Source organism: Quercus robur, chromosome 9, assembly GCF_932294415.1.
Source record: "Quercus robur chromosome 9, dhQueRobu3.1, whole genome shotgun sequence".
Lineage (NCBI taxonomy): Eukaryota > Viridiplantae > Streptophyta > Magnoliopsida > Fagales > Fagaceae > Quercus > Quercus robur.
Genome location: NC_065542.1, coordinates 2,231,434 through 2,253,149, shown reverse-complemented (window position 1 = coordinate 2,253,149; position 21,716 = coordinate 2,231,434). Strand labels below are relative to the sequence as shown.

The 21,716-nt window shown below is 31.5% G+C and overlaps 1 protein-coding gene across 1 annotated transcript in view; it reads right to left on the bottom strand.

Annotated features, from left to right (window-relative positions):
• Positions 1-21,716, bottom strand: part of LOC126699312 (disease resistance protein RUN1-like) — a 77,648-nt gene that overhangs the window by 48,597 nt on the left and 7,335 nt on the right. Inside the window, exons 8-15 of the mRNA XM_050397057.1 lie at positions 21,268-21,391; positions 18,750-19,839; positions 17,807-18,118; positions 16,952-17,609; positions 16,387-16,864; positions 15,543-15,731; positions 13,657-13,775; positions 13,397-13,529 (exon numbers count right to left, since the gene is read on the bottom strand). Coding sequence (XP_050253014.1) covers positions 17,253-17,609; positions 17,807-18,118; positions 18,750-19,839; positions 21,268-21,391 — 1,883 coding nt within the window. The 3' untranslated portion in view covers positions 13,397-13,529; positions 13,657-13,775; positions 15,543-15,731; positions 16,387-16,864; positions 16,952-17,252. The remainder of the gene's footprint in view (positions 1-13,396; positions 13,530-13,656; positions 13,776-15,542; positions 15,732-16,386; positions 16,865-16,951; positions 17,610-17,806; positions 18,119-18,749; positions 19,840-21,267; positions 21,392-21,716) is intronic.

Here is a 21,716-nt window from a genome sequence, read left to right as displayed (position 1 = left end):
CATTTATTTGATGACATAGCAATTGATTTTTGATTTTTTTGAAATTTTGTAAGCATTAAGGATGTAATAAGAATATGCAATCTAACGGTTAGATTTTCAAAATTCACACTCAATATAAATATATATGATGAGTTTGTAGGGTTTCTCTCCAAAGTAGTTTGAAGAGAAACTTTGTTCTTATTTTAATGTGTTGTAAATATTATTTTAATGTATAGAATTGAAGAATAAAACATGTGATGAATGAGATATTGTAAAATGATATGGTAAAATAATAAAGCAAGCTTTTAGTGTGTCAAAATGACATTTTTTTATAGAAGAGCTGATGGTAATGCTCTAAGTATTCATCTTGATATATATATATATATATATATATATATATATATATATATATATATATATATATATATATATATATATATTTAATGGAAAAGGGGACTTCTGGGGTGAACTCATTGTCATCGATCTCATGCTATGTGATGGTAAGAATAATACCACGAGTACTATCGGAGCCTTGATGGGGCTACTATTGTGGGCATAATACATTCGTTGAAATATCACTGCATGAACCGTCTTGAGATTTGGGTTAATTGTCAGATGCTATCAATTTTTTTTTTTTTTTTAGATATTCAGTTTACTCTATAAGCTTAAACAAACATCATTTAAACAATTTGAATATTCTATTGCTCTTCCTTCTCCATCTTAAACTTTTATTTATCTATCACTAGCCACTAGATACTCTTTCGCGCATATATTTGGCATAACCTAATTTGGTCCCTTCTCCATCTCTAACAGTTATTTATTTACATTGGCTACCAGAAATTCTTCCGCGTATATAATTGCCACAATGTAAGACATATGCAGTTAAGACAAGCTATTGAAAAGAAGCAAGGACTTAGAAGAGCATGGATATTTTTTCAAAACAGAGTAAATTGTCCTATGAGCTTAGGGAGCAAATTGAATTTAAAAAAAAAAAAAAAAAGCTTATGATAACCCCAATCTCAGAGGCAGATTGGATTAATTTTCATTTTAGTTTTTTTTTTTATTAACAAAAATTATCATTTTAGTTTCACAGCCCCTGTTCTCAGTCAAGTCAACAACTTTTCCTGGGCCACCCTCAAGGGAATTTATTCCTTTTCCCACTGCTTTTTTTAGAGCTTTAGCTTGGTACTAACTCCTTTCCTTTATTACTTTTTTCTTTTTCTTTTTTGAGTCGATGGAGGAGGACAAGGTAGTTTCGTGGTAACCAGCTATCAGCTAGCCTATGACTACGAACCTCTGCTTAAATTACTTTAAGAAATATCTATTACATTCACCCATTTAAATACAAAGTACAGACGTTCAATTTTTTGAACTAAAATTATGACTTGAAATAATTGAAAATTGTAACTTTCTGTGCAAAAGTGGCAATTGTGTGAACCATGTGTGTAAGTGTGTGAAATAGACATTTTCAGATGTGGTGGGGCGGATCACGTATGAGATATTTCCATTAAAGAGAAAGTTTCCTTCCTAGTCTTCTCGTTAGAGAATTGAAGAAAAGAAATTCATTTTTATTTAGCTAAAATTTATGGTAAAATACAAAAATTATCATTAAAACTTTTAACAATACAAACAAATGAAAGTTCTCTCTTAATCATTGATAATGATTAAGATAATGATTCCCCCCACTATCTTAATCATTTCCTGTAAAGAAGGAGACTCACACAGATGGAATGAAAGTTCTTGTATTACTTCAACATCAGAGTACAAGATAATTAGCTAACTATATCAATATATAGAATAACAGAGCAACAAGAAAAAGGCGCCAAAACAGCAAAAATAACTAATTCCTAACAACTTAACTAACAGTCCAATTCAACTAATCAGTGCTTGACAGCTGGACTTCCTAACTGACTTCTTTCTTTCCTTCATACGTGCTAACTGTGCTGAATTAGTTGATGTCATTTTCTTCTTTCTTTTGTCTTTTGCTTGTCGTTTAGTCACAACTTCAGCTTCAACATTTCCTCTTTTTTTTTTTTTTTTTTTTTTACCTTTTCTTAGAATTATAAATAAATAAATAACTAAAATGGACAGATTAATTTCATGGTGACCAATGATGGAGCTTATAATTGAAATTTTATTAAGATATGAACACGTGGCAATCTGATATATGTCATTCTTATTAGTCTCCTCATTTGGACTAGGGAAAATTGTTCGCTGTTTTTTTTTTTTTTGTTTTTTTAAGAAAGATATACCTTGTATAGTTTATTTTATTTTTACCTTCCTTATTGAGAAAATTTTTAAGTACTCCCCATAACATAGTGCTCAATTTTCTCATATTTATGATGGATCCTGCATAATTCCTACAAGCATGAGTTTTTCTTTCCCAAATAGAGGTAGAAATTTTATTGAATAGAATAATGAAAGATTACATCAAATCACAGTAGTACAGTACGGTGCTTCCCCTTGCCATAGTTGAGGGACTTAATATAGTACTAGGCATGTTTAGCCAAACACAGTGGTCCTCTAATGTTTTTAGTTAGGTTGAATTTAAGATATATATTATTCATTCCTATGGGATGACACATGGGAGTGAACAATTCGTTGAATATGTTATCATAATTTATGACTGACCATTTCGTGTGTATTTGATTTTATAGATATACACACGCACACACTTAAAGATACATATAACAAAAATTTGTGGCAATTCTATCTTCACTCTTACAAAAATAGCAAAAATGGCATTAATGTCTTTATAAAGAGGTTTAAATCTTAAAACTCTAAAATCTTCCACAACCAAAACATTGGAAAGAGTTCCCAAAAAGAAAATACTGAAATTTTTTTCCTCTTTTAGGTTGTGAGAAATGGAATGGTGATATTATTGTATTTTCCTTCCATACATTGGATAAAAATTAGTATTAGCCAAACTAGACTCCTTGGGAACATCTTACCAATAAAAAATCTTCTCTATTCAACTCAATAAACTTTGAACTCTGGACTAAATATCTCCATCAAATATCCTCTCTCTTGCTTTTGATGCTGGAAACATCAACATAAATACAACTAAGCATTCAAAATGGTTTAGTCTAATATTTTGTCCATTCAACTCAATTTGACACCAATTATTTCAGTCACAATTAGTTATAAGGTTCTCAATTTTCATACAATATGATCAAGTTGAACATGAAATTTAGTTGTAGAAAGGTGTAAAAATAAAACCAAATATATAGAAAGGTAGAATTGTGTGTGTGTGTGTACTAGTAACATGTTTTTCCCAATTTGTGAAAATAGTTTTAAGATCAAGCAGAAATGCTTCTACAGTAGACCCTGTCAGTTTTTCGATACAAAGACCCTTTCCTTTCAAGTGTACACCGAAGGCCAAAACAACACCTACTGGAACCCCAACCAGATAATATGCCTCAAGATTTACATAGGCGCCAATATCCTGCCAGCCACTTCCTCTAGGGACCCTGATGCATATATAGCACAAAATAACTTTGTGAGTTAATGGCAAGCAATATCAAGGAAGAATCACCACTTGTACGTTGGTGTCATATGCTGATCTATTTTGAAGAAATATACACAATATGATTATGATGGTTATGACTATGGCATAACTACTACATAAACAGTTCCTAATAAAGATATAAGGCTATTTTATAACCCAGAAAGAAGATTACTTCCAAGAGTAAGCTTTTTTAAATCTTTATACACCATTAGTTAACTTTTTAATTGCAAAGAAATATTCTAAATGAATAATGAACTAATGTGTATTTGATAGTATAGCTAATAGTATCGCATGAATTGATAAGAATTAAGAAGTTATACGTTTCAAAAGTTTAGCACCAACTCAAATGTGAGAAAGTTACCTGAAAGATGACTATTGAGAGACAAAGCAAAGGACCCATATCTGCAATTTCCTTCTTACTGCGAAAGGCATAGACCAAAACACGATGGCAGAAGAAGAGAATCACGGCTACAATAAATCTCTGCAACTACAAGAACCATTATAACAATCATTTAGCTGCTTGTGCATTCCCAGCTCCCAACTCATTCAAAACCCGCAAACCTTGCTGTTGCCGCAAATCCATATGGTATGTAGTAGTACAAATTGGTAATTGTGAGACTGCATGCAGTGAAAAATTAGAAGCATTCTATAGTAATCTCACATAGTAAATATGGAAAAGAAGCATACCATAGCGAAAGCACTGAAGTCTCCAATTCTGGATTAGGTAAAAGCCTAGAAAGCAAGATAAGACCCTCAAACGACCACCATCAAGAGGATTATGATTGGCATCCAAAAAAATGCTAAGAGACTTGATACATGTAGCCAAAAAATGAATACTACAAAAATCATGAAAGACAGAACAAAACAAAAAATTACCAAACCATTGCAGCCGAAGCAACAGCAAAGCGAAAGAACTCCCTCATGCTAAAGAAAACATCCTTTGAGAATACGGCACGAGTTTTCTCACAAGCAGAAGTGTACTCCATGTACACCCCAAGCATGAGCACCAGAGGCAGCCCAACATAATTTGGGGTCTAAGGCGAAAAATTTATGCGGAGCCTTTAATATGTAAATATTAATTAAACAAAATTATTTAATACTAATCAAATTAAGGTTAATTTGATACATAAATAATACCAACTAGACTAATGCTAATTTCATATAGAGAATTGAATATCATAGTTGAATTATAAATATTAATAAAAAGAAATAAAAATATATTGCGATTGAAAAAAATACTTTATTTTGGATATAAGACAATGCATAATTAAATAAAGTTGTAATCTAATTTTTAATTTTATATTTTGATTTTAAGAGAGAGAGAGAGAGATTGATATTATTTGGTGTATGGTTTTGTAGGATATTAGTTTACCAAAATCAAAGTCTCAAACTATAAGGGGAGATTAATCTATAATTGATGATTTAACACATTTGCAACATCTTTTTGAAATATTTTAGGGTTTCAATTGAGTTAAGGTTCTATTGGTCTTGTACTTTGAGAGTCTTAATAGAAATGAAAAAGAAAAATACGCTAATTAAAAGTACTACAAAATGTTCAAAATATAATGTGATATTGTCTTTCATTGATAAACTTCATCAATTTAACTAATGAATGTTTATATCACGTTTTTTTGTGATTAATATCATGAAAATTAGTAAGCCAATAGTAAAATTTGTACATCACTAATAAATAAAAATGTACAACTTTTAGAAAATATATATAATTTTATAAAAATTTGGACTTTTAACTATGAAAAGTGGAGCCTTTTTTCCCAAAGAAAATTTTATTTTTTGGTGGGGCCTTAGGCCTAGGCCTAACTTGCCTAGGCCTTGAGCCAGCCCTGATGAGCACATCCAATAACTATGATGAAGCAGAGGCTAATGCAGCTACACTGCTAGCTAATTTTAATTTAAAAACGAGAATCCAACAAAAAGGTATATGGAAACATAGAGCTGCAAATGAACTAAAGAGCATTTGAAGGATCAAGCTCTAAATCTGGAAATAGCAAATTAGTGGTTGAAGTATACCTTATGCAAACAGGTTAGGGATGAGGCATACACAGTATGTCTGCTATATGTGAGATTGTTGGATCTTGTCCTATGAGTATTAGTAATTTGTTTGTGAATATCCATAGGATATATATAGGGATACAAACCAGAATAAGAGAGATGATGGTGGTGTAAGTATAAATTCCTATTTTTGATATTGCTCTGCTCCATAGGCTTCTCCGCATAAAGTCTAATGCACCAGCCCTCCCGCACTGCTTAGCAGTTACAAAAATTCAATTATCATCATGATTGAATTATATTCCTTAATCAGACATATCGGATTCTCATACCTGCCGACATCTATGGTGACATAATAACAATGATATAATGATGAAAACAACAACAATAACTATAGATTTGATAGGCATTTGACAAAGAATTATTCTTTTGATTAACTAATTTGTATAAGTAAATAAACAGATTTTAGGCTGTTAGTTTTAGTCAAGTTAATCAAGTTCCATAATGCTTGTCAAGAAGCTTGAGCTCTACCAACACAAAAAATTGATAGTGCATTAGGATGCGCTTTGCTGATTGCTTTCTTGCTAAAAGTTTAAGAATGAAAATGAGTTTTAGTCCTACTTTTATTATTTTATAAAATACACTTTATTCCTTGCCTTTAGGTTAAACCGTTTTACCTTTAATGCTTTTTTCAATATTATAGTTTATCCATTGTGCTTTAGGGTAAATTAAAAAAATTAATATTTTTTCTATTATTCATGCAATTACACACATGTTACATATAAAAATGTTCTCTCTCTTTCTTTATGAGAGGTGTCTATATCTTATTTGTGAATCTACAAAATGCCTCCTCGTAATGTGTGGATACCACAAGTGTGTAGGGCTCACCTGTTGTGAGAGGAGGGTTGCATAAATCCGTGTTATAAGATATTGTCTCTTGTTTGGACTGTGTATCCCAAGCAAGAACACATTCAACCAATATGATGAACCAGTGAATACTGTAGCTCCAATACTTCCTAACTATAATTGAGAAACTAGAGCCCAACAGAGGGGAATATGGAAACAAAGAGTTGCACATGAACTAAAGAGCATTGGAAGGACCAGACTCTTGAGTCTAGAAGTAGTGAGTTAGTGATTGAAGTATAGCCATGAAAACAGGTTAGGGATGTGGCATATGGAGTACATGTGTGCTATATATAGTGTGATTGAAGGATTTTGGCCTATGAGTATTAGTAGCTTATTTATGAAAATTCATAGGATAGATATCGGGATACAAACTAGAATAAGAGAAGATGTCAGTGTAAGTATAAATTCCTTGCTTTTGATATTGCTCTGCCCCATAGGCTTTTCTGCATAAAGTCTCTAAAGCCTCAGCCTTTCCCACCCTGATTTTCAATCACAAAAATTCAATTATCGCTATGCTTGAATTATATTCCTTACTCTAGCATATCAGTTTCTCAAACTAGCAGACATCATAAGGTAAAATAATAATAATAATGATGTGATAATGATAACAACAACAACAATGGATATGAAAAACATCTATGACAACAAATTATGGTTTCGGATTGCGAATATGTATAAGTAAATTAACAAATATTAGATAGTTGATTTTAGGGAAGCTGATAAAGCTCATATACTAAGCAAGCTAGCGGAACTTGTTTGACGCTTTCAACAGTGTTTGTTGACTTTTAATTGCAAGGAAATATTCTAGAATGGAGACTGAATTAATGCTTAATTAGCTGATTATATGGCATGATTGATAAAACAAAATAGCTTCTAAACTTGTCCAAAATTCACAACTAATGCTCTCATAGACATCAACTTAAATACGCTACACTCTCTTCGTTCCTTAGCTCTCTTTTTCTTTGTAATTAGTTTTTCCTTTATGTTTCTGCTTTTCTTTCCTTTTTTGTAATCTTTGATTTGTTTTGTGCTTTTTTACATAAAACAGTTTTTTGAATATACACCTTTCTTACTTATCACAAAAAAATAAAAAAACAAAACAAAACAAAAAAAAAACTTAAATACGCTACAGTGTATGGGGAAAAAAAAGGTATGGCTTGTGGGAAAGTCACTTGAAAGTATAGCTTGTGCCTTGTAGGCTATCCAATAACAGTTATGAACATCATCGGTTCATCCTATGAAAATCATTATAACTGAAACCATATAAAAATAAAAAATAAAAAGAAGAAGATGAAAGAAAAGATCCTGGCTCTACTGTCTTTATGAAACAAGATACAAGGATATGTCACTTGAATACATTTCCAAATCACTATAACCAAAACCATATATAAATTCGATACAACATACCAATCAGACTGACAGAAATGCTTATGCACATCCAGTAGCCATAACCTCAATTGAAATCCTCCAGTGAAATTCCTCCCCATTTCACAGCTAGACAAAGTATAAACAGAACACGAGTGTCATCTTCTGCTAACATGTTAATCGTTATCATCTGCATATATGTGAAAACTTGAGTTATTATGGTACTATAATCAAAACAAAAAATAATAGCAATTTACTCATTAATAACCAGTATAATTAGAGTCCCTTCTTGCATTTTCTAGAAGGCATGTCACCAATGATTACGAAGTATAGACATGGTAGAGACTACACAGTCTCTAGTTTTCACGTTTAAAAAATTTATGAGGATAATTTCTCTTGCTTTTGCCAGCACTACACAAAGTGAATATGAAAATTAGAATAATACTTGGACACTTACAAATCGGATGCAATAATAGGATTGAGCCACCTACCTTACCTAAGCAATTTTGCAGCTTTACTATGGATACATATATTTCATTAGCAATTCGTAATCTAAAGGTGTGCCTTCTAATCTACACTGATAAAAGCATGGCATTAGCACAAATGCAGAAGCGATTGGAAAGTAAAGAAAGCTGAAGCCACCAATATGACAGCACGTATAGAATAACAACTCATGCTCTCATATAGATTAACTCAAATACACTACATGAGATAAATGTGAGAAAGGTACCTAAAAGTATAACTTGTAGGCAATCTGATAGCAGTAGGCTCAATTTAACCATACTTCATCCTATGAAAACCTAATAATTGAAACCATATATATCATATCTGATATTGACTAGAACCTATCAAAAAAGGGGGAAAAAAGGAAAGGAAAAGAAAAGATCCTAACTATATTCTCACTATGAAAGAAGGATATGTCACACGAATACATTTCCAAATCATCATAATATATAAATTCATTACAACATATTAGGATCTTTATCCAAAAAAAAGAAATAGAAAAAACACAGTTAGATTGACAGAAATGCTTGTGCACATTCAATAACAGTAGCCTCAATTGAAATTCATCCTATGAATATCCTCCTCCCTATTTTACAGTCAATCAAGGTATGAAAAGAACATTGGCATCATCATCTGCAAACATGTCAATTATAATCTGTATATATGTAAAAACCTTGAGTCAGTATGGTACCATAATTATTGACTCATTCCTAGTGAGTGTAATTAAAGTTGCTTCTTGACCGTTTTTGAAGGCATGGCTCCAATGATTCTAAAGTATAATCACGTTAGACGCGCCAAAAGAAGTATGCAGTCTATAGTTTTCACATGTCAAAAATTTATTTGGCAGAATTCTCTAGAATTTGCAGCACAAGGTGAAAATGAAAATTAGCATAATGCTTGGACAATTACAAATAGGATTCCGAAATAGGATTGAACAATCTACCTTAGCAAAATCCATAGAGCAGTATAAGAGTAAAGCTTGAGAATATATTTCCTATCTAGTCTAAATCATTTATTCAACTACTTGAAAGCTGTATAATATCTATTAAGTTGGGATCTTCTGGACCCACCCCCTAAATTGGACAAAATCATAACAGTCTCATTTTAGGGATTTAAATTCAATTTTTATGGATTAAATTGTAAAATGGCCAAATTGAAAAAGTCAAATAGTAATTTATCAAAGAAATATATATATATATATATATATATATATATAATGAAGATAATAAAAAATAACAATATACTTAAAATTCAAAGAAAGTTATGTTCTTTTTGTTAAATGCACCACCAACACTTTAATAACAAAAGGGCAGGGTTCACAAACTATTTGTAATAGTATAAGCCCTGATTGCAACAGAAATTTAACTATTATATATGTTGTAATGTTTCAATCCATGCATGTTATGCTACATTCTAATAGCAATTTATATACTTCCATCGTTTATGAAAAAAAGACTTGTCATTTAAATATCAGCAAAAACAAAATAGTAATGGAAATCAGCTATCTTTGTAACTAGTAAATACCAACCAGAGAGATTGGCCACTTCTCTCAAAGCAGCTCTCCATTTCCACCTTCTTTGTGTTCTCTTTAAAGCATTTTATTTTTTTGGGTTCAACAAAAACTTTTTTCTAAAAAACTCAGAAACACTCCTTGAGGTGTTGAAGAAGATGACGTAGTAGACACTCCTTGAGTGCTCATGGAAGCCAAAGGGAATAAAATTAGAAGCACAATATGTATAGAAAACAATTTGATGTGTATATTGTGTGTGAAAAGTGAAAGTTACAGATTTGGGAAATAAAAAATAGGAGCAGTGAATTGTGAAAGAGCAAAAGGGAGTGGAAATCAACGCTGGGCTGGATTCAGTTCCTATGAGGTTGACTGTTAACAGCGTGACAGTGAGAGAGAATTTATAGAAGGGCCCATTAGCTATCTATTATTGTATTAATCATTCAATTTAGCTTTAATGGGTGCCTATAGGACATTACTTTAATGAATCGTTTTAAAAATTTTAATGCCACATTTATGAAAAATATAAAAAAAAATTGTAAAAAAATGTAAATGTTAGTTACTTTTTTCTCTTCCCATAATAAACTTTTAAAAATAGTTCATTTTCAAAAAGAAAAAAATTTAAAAATAATTCATAAACCAATATATTTAGGGCATTTATTAACTTCTCCTTAAGTTAAAATAGTTTCTTAAGATAATTTATTAATAGATGTCTTAAGGGCAGGGCAACCGTTAGTAAAATTATTTCTCTAAAAAAAATCTCTCACCTTTTTCTTTAAAAAAAAAAAAAGCATTTAATCTCAATTTTTTAAGAAGAGTTTCATCTCACCTTTTTTTTTCTTTTTTCTTTTTTGAAGAGTTTCATCTGATCACCTTGTTTGGACAATTGAAGGTTTTTTTTTTTTTTTTTTTTTTTTCACCCGTCAAAATTTTTTAGAGTATAGTACATTTAGAATTAGAACGTTATATTTTTCTGTAGAAAGAAAAAAATTATATTTTAAGTGTAATTTCAAATTAAATCTTATAATTTTTAAATTAAACCATAGGAGATAGGTATATAATAAGACTATATTACAAATTAAACTTGATAATTCCGCTAATTTAAAATTAAGCCCTAAACTTTTAAAATTGTGTCAATATAAACCCTAAACTCTTTTTTTTTAGTTGGATTCTGAATTTTAAATTCTTTTTTTTTTTTTTCCATCACAAAATGGAGCTTTATAAAAAGCTAACTATACCCAGAGGAATCATACAACAGGGCTTAAATCGTATCACAATGAAAGCTGCTAGGGAGCAAGGGACCTTCAAAATCATGCTCTAAAAGTCCATTTACAACAACTTTGACCAACTAGGATTTTCTTTGAATAGCTTGAACTACCTGTAAAGCATTTCTCTCTCTACAATAACATTATTGAAATTTTCATTTTTGACAAGGTCAAGAAGGATAGCTTGTCTAAATATGCTAAAGCCTCTATCACTGTTTGATTGACTTCAGGAATCAATGATACCCAAACTTTTAAAACTCTTTCATCTTAGCCTCTTAGCACCACATTAGTGGAACTTTCCCTACAAAATTCTGGAGTTGGTTTTCCTTATTTGCTTTCTCCATATGGCATTTCTTGCCATCAATAGAGGACTCAACTTAGCACACTACTTCATTGTGTTCTTTCATCTATCTTGAATGAAGCATTATTACAAATCAAAAGAGGACTCAACTCTTTTTAAAGCATTGATGCATTTCTAACTTCTAGACATTGTAACGATCTAGAATTTGATTTGAAACTAACAAAATTGTAGGGTTTGATTTGAAACTCCACAAAAATATTTGGTTTAAAAAATAATATTTACTCAATACTTTAGTTACGCAACATTAAAAGTCAAACATCCACCTACCAAATGGACAAGAAAAGTATGAAAGATTCGCAACTATTCGATAATGCCCAAGATAAATTATTTTGGACTAAAATGTTTCCAATGTTTTTTTAGTGTTAATCATATTCATTGTAGATCTGCTTAGAATCAACTGAAATTTAAGCAAAAGAAAGGGAAAGTAATTTACAAATAATTTGCAAAGGAAAGCTTGACAAATTGCATTTTTTGTTTTTTTTTTTTTTTTTTGTTTTGTTATAGGCAGGTATCAAAGCCTAGATAACTCTTATTTGACGATAAGAGACTTAATCAACTGAGTTAATTAAAACCCACCAACAAATTGTATTATCATCTTACCAAAGAAGCTCCTGACCTAATTCCCCAAAAAGCCCAAAATCTCCACAAAAAGAACTTTGGAAAGTCAAAAAATTAAAATAAAAATAAAAATGATTTCGGCCTTCAAACTGTGTCAGATGGTAGAATAATGATATTATGTTATATACATGATTTCTTCATAATGCAAAAATGTGCATTTCTATACGATTGGATGAAAATAAGGATTAGCATTTTTTTTTTTTTTTTGAAAACTGGATAAGCCAAATAATAGTCTTTGGAATCACAAATAACATATTTTGGCCATTAAACTTGAACCACTCTTGAGTCCAGACTAAAAATTACCATCAAATATCTTCTCTCTTGCTTTTGATGCTTGAAACATCAACATAAATCCAACTAAGATTTCAAAATTGGTTTATTCTGATTAGCCTAAAATGTTTCACTAACCACCAAATTTAAAACATATAGATTAGACATGAGTTATTCCACACAAAAAAAAAAATATATATATATATATATATATATATATAAATATATATAAGATATTAAATTTTCGTATTATATGATCAAGTTGAACATGAATTGTAGTTTTTGGTGTGAGAAAAAGCAATTATAAAGAAAGGGAGATTTTTTTTTCTTGGCAATAATAAATTTTTTTTGCCAATTTGTGAAACTTGTTGTAAGAGCAAGTAGAAATAGAAATACTTGTACAGTGCACAATGTCAATAGTCCCCTCTACAGGCCTTTCTCTCTTCAGTGTACAATAAAGGCCAAAACAATGACTAATCGAACCCCAACCAGATAACATGCCCCAAAATTGACATAGGCTCCTATATGCTACCTGCCACTTCCTCTAGCAACCCCTGAAGCAAAGCAGAAAATAGATTTGTAGGGTTAATGGCATTGTATCAAGGAAGATTACAACTTCTACTTTGTCTTGATATGCTGGTCTGTTTTGAAGAAAGATACTGAATGATTAGGCCACTACTATTACAATTTATAACCCAAAAACAGAATTATTCAAGAGCAAACTTGTTTGATACCTTTATTTATATTTATTTATATTTTATTTAATATTAGTTAACTTCTAAATTCTAAAGCAGATATTCTAAACTGAATAATGAATGAATGCTCAGTTGATGGTATACCTTGAATAAATAAGTCAGAAATTCAAAAGTTTTGCTCCAGGTTAAAGCCCATTACATGAGAGAAATGTGAGAAAGTTACCCTGAAAGTACTGCTAGTAAGCCATCCATGATTATAGAGAGACAAATCATGATCCAAAACTTCCTTCTCTCTGCTGAAGTCATATAGCCCAAAACATTGCGGCAAAAGAAGAGAATCATACCTATGATAACCATCTACAAGAACCATTACAATCTTGAAAGTCATTTTAGCTGCTTGTGGATTCCCACCTCCCAACTCATTTGAAGCCCAAGTGTTTAGATAAGTTCAGGCGTAAGGAAACACGTTTAGTGAAAACTTTTCTGTGGCTCCAAATGCATGTGGCATGTAGTAGGCTAGTAGCACAAATAAGTAATTTCCAAGCTGCATGCAGTGAGAAATTAGAAGCCTAGTATAATGATTGGCATGCAACAAAATGTTAGGAGACTTAATATGTCTAGCCAAAAAATGAAGTCTGCCATTTTCTTGACAGAGAACAAAAAACGTTTACCAAAGCATTCCAGCAGAAGGAACGATGAAGCGAAAGAATAGCTCCCATATGCAGAAGGAATAGCTCTGCCCCATTGGCTTGTCCGTATAAAGCCCTTCATGCACCAATCATCCCACACACTGCTTAGCAGCCACAAAAATTCACTTATCATGATGACTGAATTATATATCTTAGTCTGACATTTCAGATTCTCAAACCAGAAGACATCTATGGTAAAATTATAATTATGATGTGATGATGATAATAACAGCAACAACGGATTAAACAAACATCAGTGTCAAAGAATTATGCTTTCGGATTGCCAATTTGTATTAATAAATTAACAGATTTTATGTTGTTGATTTTAGCAAGTTAATAAAGTTTACTTAGGCTTGTGAGCTCAAATCAACATCAAACATCAAACATAGACTAAGCAGGCTAGCTGAGGTTCAGTCAAGGACAAAGGTAGTCTAGTTTCAACATGACCAAAGTTTGGATAGCCCAATACTGGATTGGGCTGAGAAATTTTGCAGCTTTACTATGGATACATATATTTCATTAGCAATTGGTAAATCTAAAGGTGTGCCTTCTAATCTACACTGATAAAGCAGGGCATTGGCACAAATGCAGAAGTGATTGGAATGTAAAGAAAGCTGAAGACACCAATTTGACAGCACATATGGTTGGTCTGAACAATCAATTCCAATAAGTGGCAAGCCACAATCAAGAAGTGGTTGTTCTAATTGTAAAGAACCTATAGGAGGAGTAACTCTGGTGAGAGTCCCTTTTATGGATAAGAAATTTCATTAACAATAAACTTAAGAAAGTAGAAGCAGCAAAACTAGAAACAAGAAAGCAAAAATAAAAATCAACTGGGGAATATCATCTGATTCTCTCAAGCTATTACAAAACTTGCATTCTATTGTTGGCTAGTAATGATCTAAATTATGTATTCTACAAGAAAAGAATGGAATGTAGAGCACACTTGGATTTTGAGTGCCCATTAAGTAAATTGAACATAAATTGCACAATAAGAGGGAAATGATGGGTTAGGGAAGCAACTGTAAAGAAAGGAACAACTTCAGAGATTGCCCATTAATCTGTTTTTGCCTATTAATTAAATTGGTTCCAAGAGCAAACAGAAATGCTTGTTCAATAGACCCTGTCAAGAATCTGATCCAAAGGCCTTTCCCACCCAAGTGTACAAAGAATGCCAAAAAGGTACATACCAGACTGCAAACTAGGCTCCTAAATATTGCCAAACACGCCCTCTAACAAACCTTGATGCATGGTAGAAAATAACACAGTTTAAAGGCAAGTATAAACTACTAACAGGACATTTCCTCTTGAATATATAGGGCTCCATTATAATCTAAAAAGAATATTACTTTACAAGCGAACTTGTTTGAAACTTGCGACTTTTGAACTGCAAGGAAACTATTCAAGACTGAATACTAAAATTAATGCTTATTTCATACCATAGCTAGATTGATAAAAACATATAATTTTTAAAGTTCTGCTTCAAAATTCACAAATCACTGTCTCATAGACATTAATTCAAATCCACATAGAAGAGAGAAATGTGACAAAGTTACCTGAAGTAATTCCAATAGCACTAAACTCACTTGAAATTCATCCAACAAGAAATATTATTAGTAAAGCCATATAACTCATTATCTGTATATACCTAGATCCCTTGTAAAAGTAGATCTTCAACTCCATTTTCATTTTGAAACAAGATGCACAGATATGTCACTTGAACAAGTTTCCAAATCATTGTAACTAAAGCAAATACAAATTCATTAAAACATGGTCAGGCTGATTGAAATGCATGTGCACATCTAATTGCCTAAGCCTTAATTGAAATTCATCCAATGAAGAAAATATAGTCAAAGTATAAACAGCACCTAGGTGTCATCTTTCGCCATCATGTCAATCATTATCATCACTAACTGCATATGCATCATAATAATCATCATCATCATCACCATCACTAACTGTGTATGCATCATAATAATAATAATAATCATCATCATCATCACCAGTATATACATCATCATCATCACCAACTGTATATACATCATCATCATCACCAACTGCATATATGTGAAAATCTGAGTTAGTATGATGATAATAATAATAATAAAATTTATAATTCACTCATTACTAATGAGTGTAATTTGAGTTTGCTTCCTACCTATTTTGGAAAGCATGACACCAATGATTATGAAGAATATACATGGTAAGGAAGGAAATACTATACAGTCTCTAGCTTTTACATTTCAAAAATTTATCAGGAAAAGTTGCATTGCATTTGCCATCACAAAATGAATATGCAAAATAGCATGGTATCTGATAGTTACAAATAGGATGCAAAATTAGGATGGAAAGATCTACATTAGCAAAATCCTTATAGAAATGTAATGGGTAAAGCTTGAGAATGTATTTCCTCTTACGAACGTATTTTCAACTACTTGACTTATGTTTTACTAATTATTAAGCTTCTTGTAAGTGATGATGATATAGAGGCTTAGACAACTGGCAATAAACTCATGGCAAAATTTAAGTTTAATTTTAAGGAACTCAAAAAGTATAGGGTGATTGGGATTGCTTGCGCATGGTGAGCCAAAAGAAGACAAATAAAAATGACTTGACATACTTGCCAGTGACAAAACCAAATGTATAGTTAGAAAGAAACTAAGATAGAATAGGATTGGACATTATGGGAAGGATGGTTGAAATGGTCATTACCAGTTAATTTATAGATGGATACGTCTTCCCCAAAGCTCTCAATCAAACATTGTGCATTTGTTTGGTTGAACTCGTCCACATCTTGCTCGTATATCATACTGACCCCACATTCCCACACATCAATAGTTCTTTTATCGTTTTCAAATATAACCTTAATCTGACTGCATTCACCATTCCCAACAGCAGCAAACCACTCATCACGGGACAAATACAATAGGCAAATTCTGACCTCACAATGTATCCAGGTAGTAAAAAGTTCAGAAGCACAGCGATTCAGAGGCATATCACCAAGGGCTATCACACGAGCTCTAATACCGTATTCCCTCGCTATAATATCTGATACTGATACCCAGAGAGCGAATCCTATCCATTTACTATTATACCAATTTGAAGGCAAGTCTATGCTTATTGAATTTCCTTCACTTTGATGAATTAAACATGATGGAATTTTATAAACAGTTTTACGACAAAGGAGTTCCTGTACCCAGAACACAACTATTGTTAACTGTTATTATTAAACAATTCAAGAGAGAGAGAGAGAGAGAGAGAGAGAGAGAGAGATTACCTGTAGGAAATGGAACAATATTGTAAATTCCAATCGACTGCCGACCTCATCAAACGAACACCATTGGGAGAGAGGTTGTGACCAGCTACTCAATTTGACCCGTGCTAGTGTCCATTTTAGGGAATTACAATATTCAGCATTTATAAATCTTACAGTTGGTGGAAACCTTGGCAACGATTTTAGTTTTGAGCATCCGCAAAGAGTGAGTTTTTGAAGAGACCTCAAATTATCCATGTTGCTTGGAAGACATTCGAGATTTGTGCAAAAACTTAGATCTAATACAGTAAGGGCAGTCAGACAGTCAAATTAATGAGGGTGCTACTTTCTTAATAGCAGTCTCATCCAAATAGAGTTCCGATAGGCTTTTCATAGTTCCAGTAAATTTCGGAAACGAATTTAATTTTGAGCAACCATCAAGATTAAGAACCGCAAGGGACTGCATTTCAGCAGACATGCTGGGAAGATCGGTAAGAGATTCACAGTACCGCAGATCTAAATACCTAAGCCTGTTGAGTTGTCCAATAGATGGGTGGATCTTAACCAAACTAACACATCCAGAAAGATTTATTTCCTCAAGTATCGGAACACCAGAAAAGTCAGGTGTCCTAATAAGGTTTCGGGAATCACTAAGATCAATAAACTTTAACTTGGCTGAAAGCTGTTACCAAAAAAACAAAGAGTTTTCATTAAACGTAGAAATTAATTTAATAATAAGTAAAGAATTATTTTAAATTAAAAGAGCTTTATATATGAAAGGAGGAATCACTAAAAGAGTGTATTTGTATTTGTAGTTACCCTTAAAAAAAGAGAAATAATAAAAAATAATTGAAAGGTAGTTAAAAAGAACAAAATTACCATTACTCCTTCCCAAAGATATTCAATTCTGCTACATTGCAAGTCAAGTTGAACAAGCTTCTTTGGTTGGGAACTGGATGACAAACATTTTAAAGGACAGCAATTCCATGAAAGATGCCTTAGTTGATTGGGAACAAAAAGTTGTCTTTGGTCATTAGGAACAACAAGATGTCCTTGGTCATACAAGTAGTCTGTCTTATCAATTATCATCAATCTAAGATTAGACATCTTTGATAACACTTCAGGAAATTCTTCAAAGTTGGAATCCTCTTTCCTGTAATGAACGACTATGGCTTGAATTGCTTCTGTTGCCTAAGATTTTGAAAGCAAAGGATTGGTGATTTGCACAATCAAATGATAAGAGTACTAGAATTATTCAAGTTTTATACAGCATTAAAGCCATAAAGGAGATAAATATATATATATCTACTCCATAAGTTTTCCATATATAGAACTCTGTAAAAAAGTTTTCTTGTTCCTCCTCCCCCTAAAAAACCCTCCCATATGGTGGGCCCAACCGCAAATTTAATAGTTAAAAATAGTCAAATGTACTGCAGAAGGAAATCACAACATTACTTTAAAAGTGATGGAAAAAGAAAATAAAGCCTAAAAAATGATTTTTTATATTAAAAAAATGTTAAGATAGCCTTTTGTTCTAGGCAGTAACCAAGGGATGAATGATTAGTTCATTACATCAACAAAAATGAAAGCAATTTTAAAAACAATTACAAAGAGTTTTTTTTTTTTTTTGGCAAAATATAAGAAATTTTCATTGACAATATATTAGCATGGTAATTCTTCATTTCGTTACATAAATACTTAGGTAACCAATTACCTATTGGATATTTTTTTAAAGAAATAATTTTTTTGAACAAAATTATTTTACCATACCTACTCAATCTTATTCACTGAAATAAAATTACAGCTTTTTCATTTTTCTTACCATATCGTTCTCCAATACATAAAGCAAGTCCTCAAAATGCCACAACCGACTTTGCTTTCCAAGCTCTCCACCTGATTCAAAACGAACAATTTCTTGACCCATTTCTGCTAGTAGATCATGCATCCCCAAATATCCATTGTCATCCACGGTAAGGAGAGATTTTTTCACGAGAACACTTATACCAATTCTTGCATTAAAACCACAATTCTCTAATATATGTATTACTTGATTTTTCTTCCATTGTCTAAAGAAACATGCAATATCTAAGAATATCTCCTTCCACATTTCCTCCAGTCCATCATAACTTATTTTAAGTATATCAAAATATTTTCCTCTAACTTTTTGAAGACTGTTCAGTACACTTATCCACTCAACTATTGTTCTTCTATTGAAAAATGAACCCAAAGTAACAAGAATTAATGGAAGGCCACAAGCATATTTTACAAATTTCTTGGCGAGCTCCATATAACTTTCTTTGGGTTGCTCCTTTTTGAAAGCTTTCAAACAAAAAAGTTTTAAGGCATCATCATTATTTAATCCATTAGGCTTATATATTTTAAGCACTCCATGATAGACCAACAAATGTTCATCTCTAGTTGTTATGATGATCCAACTACCCAATCCAAACCAGTCATGCTCTCCAGCCAATTTTTCTAATTGGTCCATGTGACTAACATCATCTAGGACAATTAGAACTTTTTTCTGACTTAATCTTCTCTTGATTATGTCAGCTCCTTCATTAACATCCCATATCTTTTTATGACTTTCCCCCAAAATGTTTTCAAGTAGTTGTTGTTGTAATTCAAGCAAAGAGGGTTCTGATCTTTCCCTAACGCTGTGAATAAAACTAGAACCTTCAAAGAATTTAGAATACCTATGATAAATAGCTCTAGCAAGAGTTGTCTTTCCCAGCCCCCCCATACCAAAAATCCCTATCATGTAAACATTATTCCCTACATCTAAATACGAAGGGATCAATTCTGCCATGATAGATTCTATTCCTAAAATGTTTTTGGTAATGCCCGAGAATTCTGGACTCAATTTCTCCATAATATTTTCCACAATTTGTTGGGTAAATTCTGACTTATGTCTGTGAACAAAATAGAAAATAATTAAGTAATGGTCCAAACCAATTATAAAAGAGTAATGATAGTTCGCCCATAACATATTCACAACAATTTAACAGCAAATTCTAGGTGGCAAATTGTTAATTGGTGGGTAAAAAAATGATGTCAGTGGTGAGTCCAAATTAGAACCAATAATAGCTTGCAGCCTAAGTTTTGTTAAGAAATTGTGGTGAATGTAACATTACTCATTATAAAAGAATTCCCCTCTTTTTTTTTTTTTTCCTCTTTTTTTTTTTTTTTTTTGAGAGAGATAATTACAAATTTACAATATGTTGCTAACCCCACAACTCGAACCCTCTTCTCCCTAAACCCCTAAGCACTTTGTACATGGGGAGATGCCAATTCAGCTACAAGGCCTTTGTCAAGAGAATTCCCCTCTTTGAACTATATTTTTATGTGGTTCAAAAATATCTTAATTAATGAAGGGTAACTTCTCTTAGAAATAAGGTCATAAATGTTAAATAACAAATTTTATTTTGAATTAAAAAATAGTACTCCTAAAATTTAGCATTATTTTCTTCACATTCTTATTTTTATTCCCTAAAATTTAGCATTTTTTATTCATTTTTCATCAAAATAAAAGTAAAACACCCCAATTTAAAAAATAAAAAATAAAAAACTAAAGGAACTCCCAAAATTTAGCATTCTTTTCCCTCACATTCATCTTATTTTTCCTACCTAAACTTTCTTTATATCATTACACCACTTTCAAACACACGTTAAAAAAAAAAAAAAATTACAGTTATTGCTTATCTCTAAAGTTTATTATTTTTATTTTTTTGAAAAATAAAAATATATATTTCTAAAACACTATATATAAAAATGATAAATTTTAGAGATAAGTAATAACTATAATTTCTTTTTTTAACGTGTGCTTGAAAGTGGTGTAATGATATAAAGAAAAGTTTAGGCAGGAAAAATAAGATGAACATGAAGGGAAAGAAGAATAAATTTTGGGAGTTCCCTTAGTTTTTATTTTTTATTTTTTAAATTGGGGTGTTTTACTTTTATTTTTATGAAAAATGAACAAAAAATGCTAAATTTTAGGGAATAAAAATAAGAACATGAAGAAAAAAACCTTATATTTTAGGAGTTCTCCTTTTGAATTCAAAATGAAATTTGTTATTTGACATTTATGACTCTATTTCTAAGAGAAGTGAAGGTATTTTTGAACTATATAAAAATACAAATCAAAGAGAGGAATTCTCTTATATATATATATATATATATATAAATACAACCACTTCTATTGTTCCCAAAAATTTAACAGAATTTTAACTAGTATACCATGATGTAGTTCAGTTCATGCATATTATGATATATTCTAATAGCTATTTATATGCTTCACGGTATATGAAAGAAGCTTATCATTTGAAATTCATGGAAATCACCTATTTCGTTGATGCAGATGCCAACCGGAGGTACTAACCACCTCTCTTAAAGTAGGTCTCCATGTTTCCACCGTCTCTATGCTGTTGTATATACCACCAATATTTACATCATCATCATCACTGACTACATATATGTGAAAACCTGAGTTAGTATAATAATAACCATTCACTCATTACTAATGACTTTAATTGGAGTTTACTTCCTACCCGTTTTGAAAGCATGATACCAATGATTACGAAGAATATACATGGTAAGGAAGGAAATACTATACAATCTCTAACTTATATATTTCAAAAATTTGTCAGGAAAAGTCATATTGCATTTGCCAGCATAAAATGAATATGCAAAATAGAATAATACTCCAACTGATAGTTACAAATTGGATGCCAAATTAGGATTTAAAGATCTACATTAGCAAAATTCTCAGAGAAATGCAACAGGTGAAGCT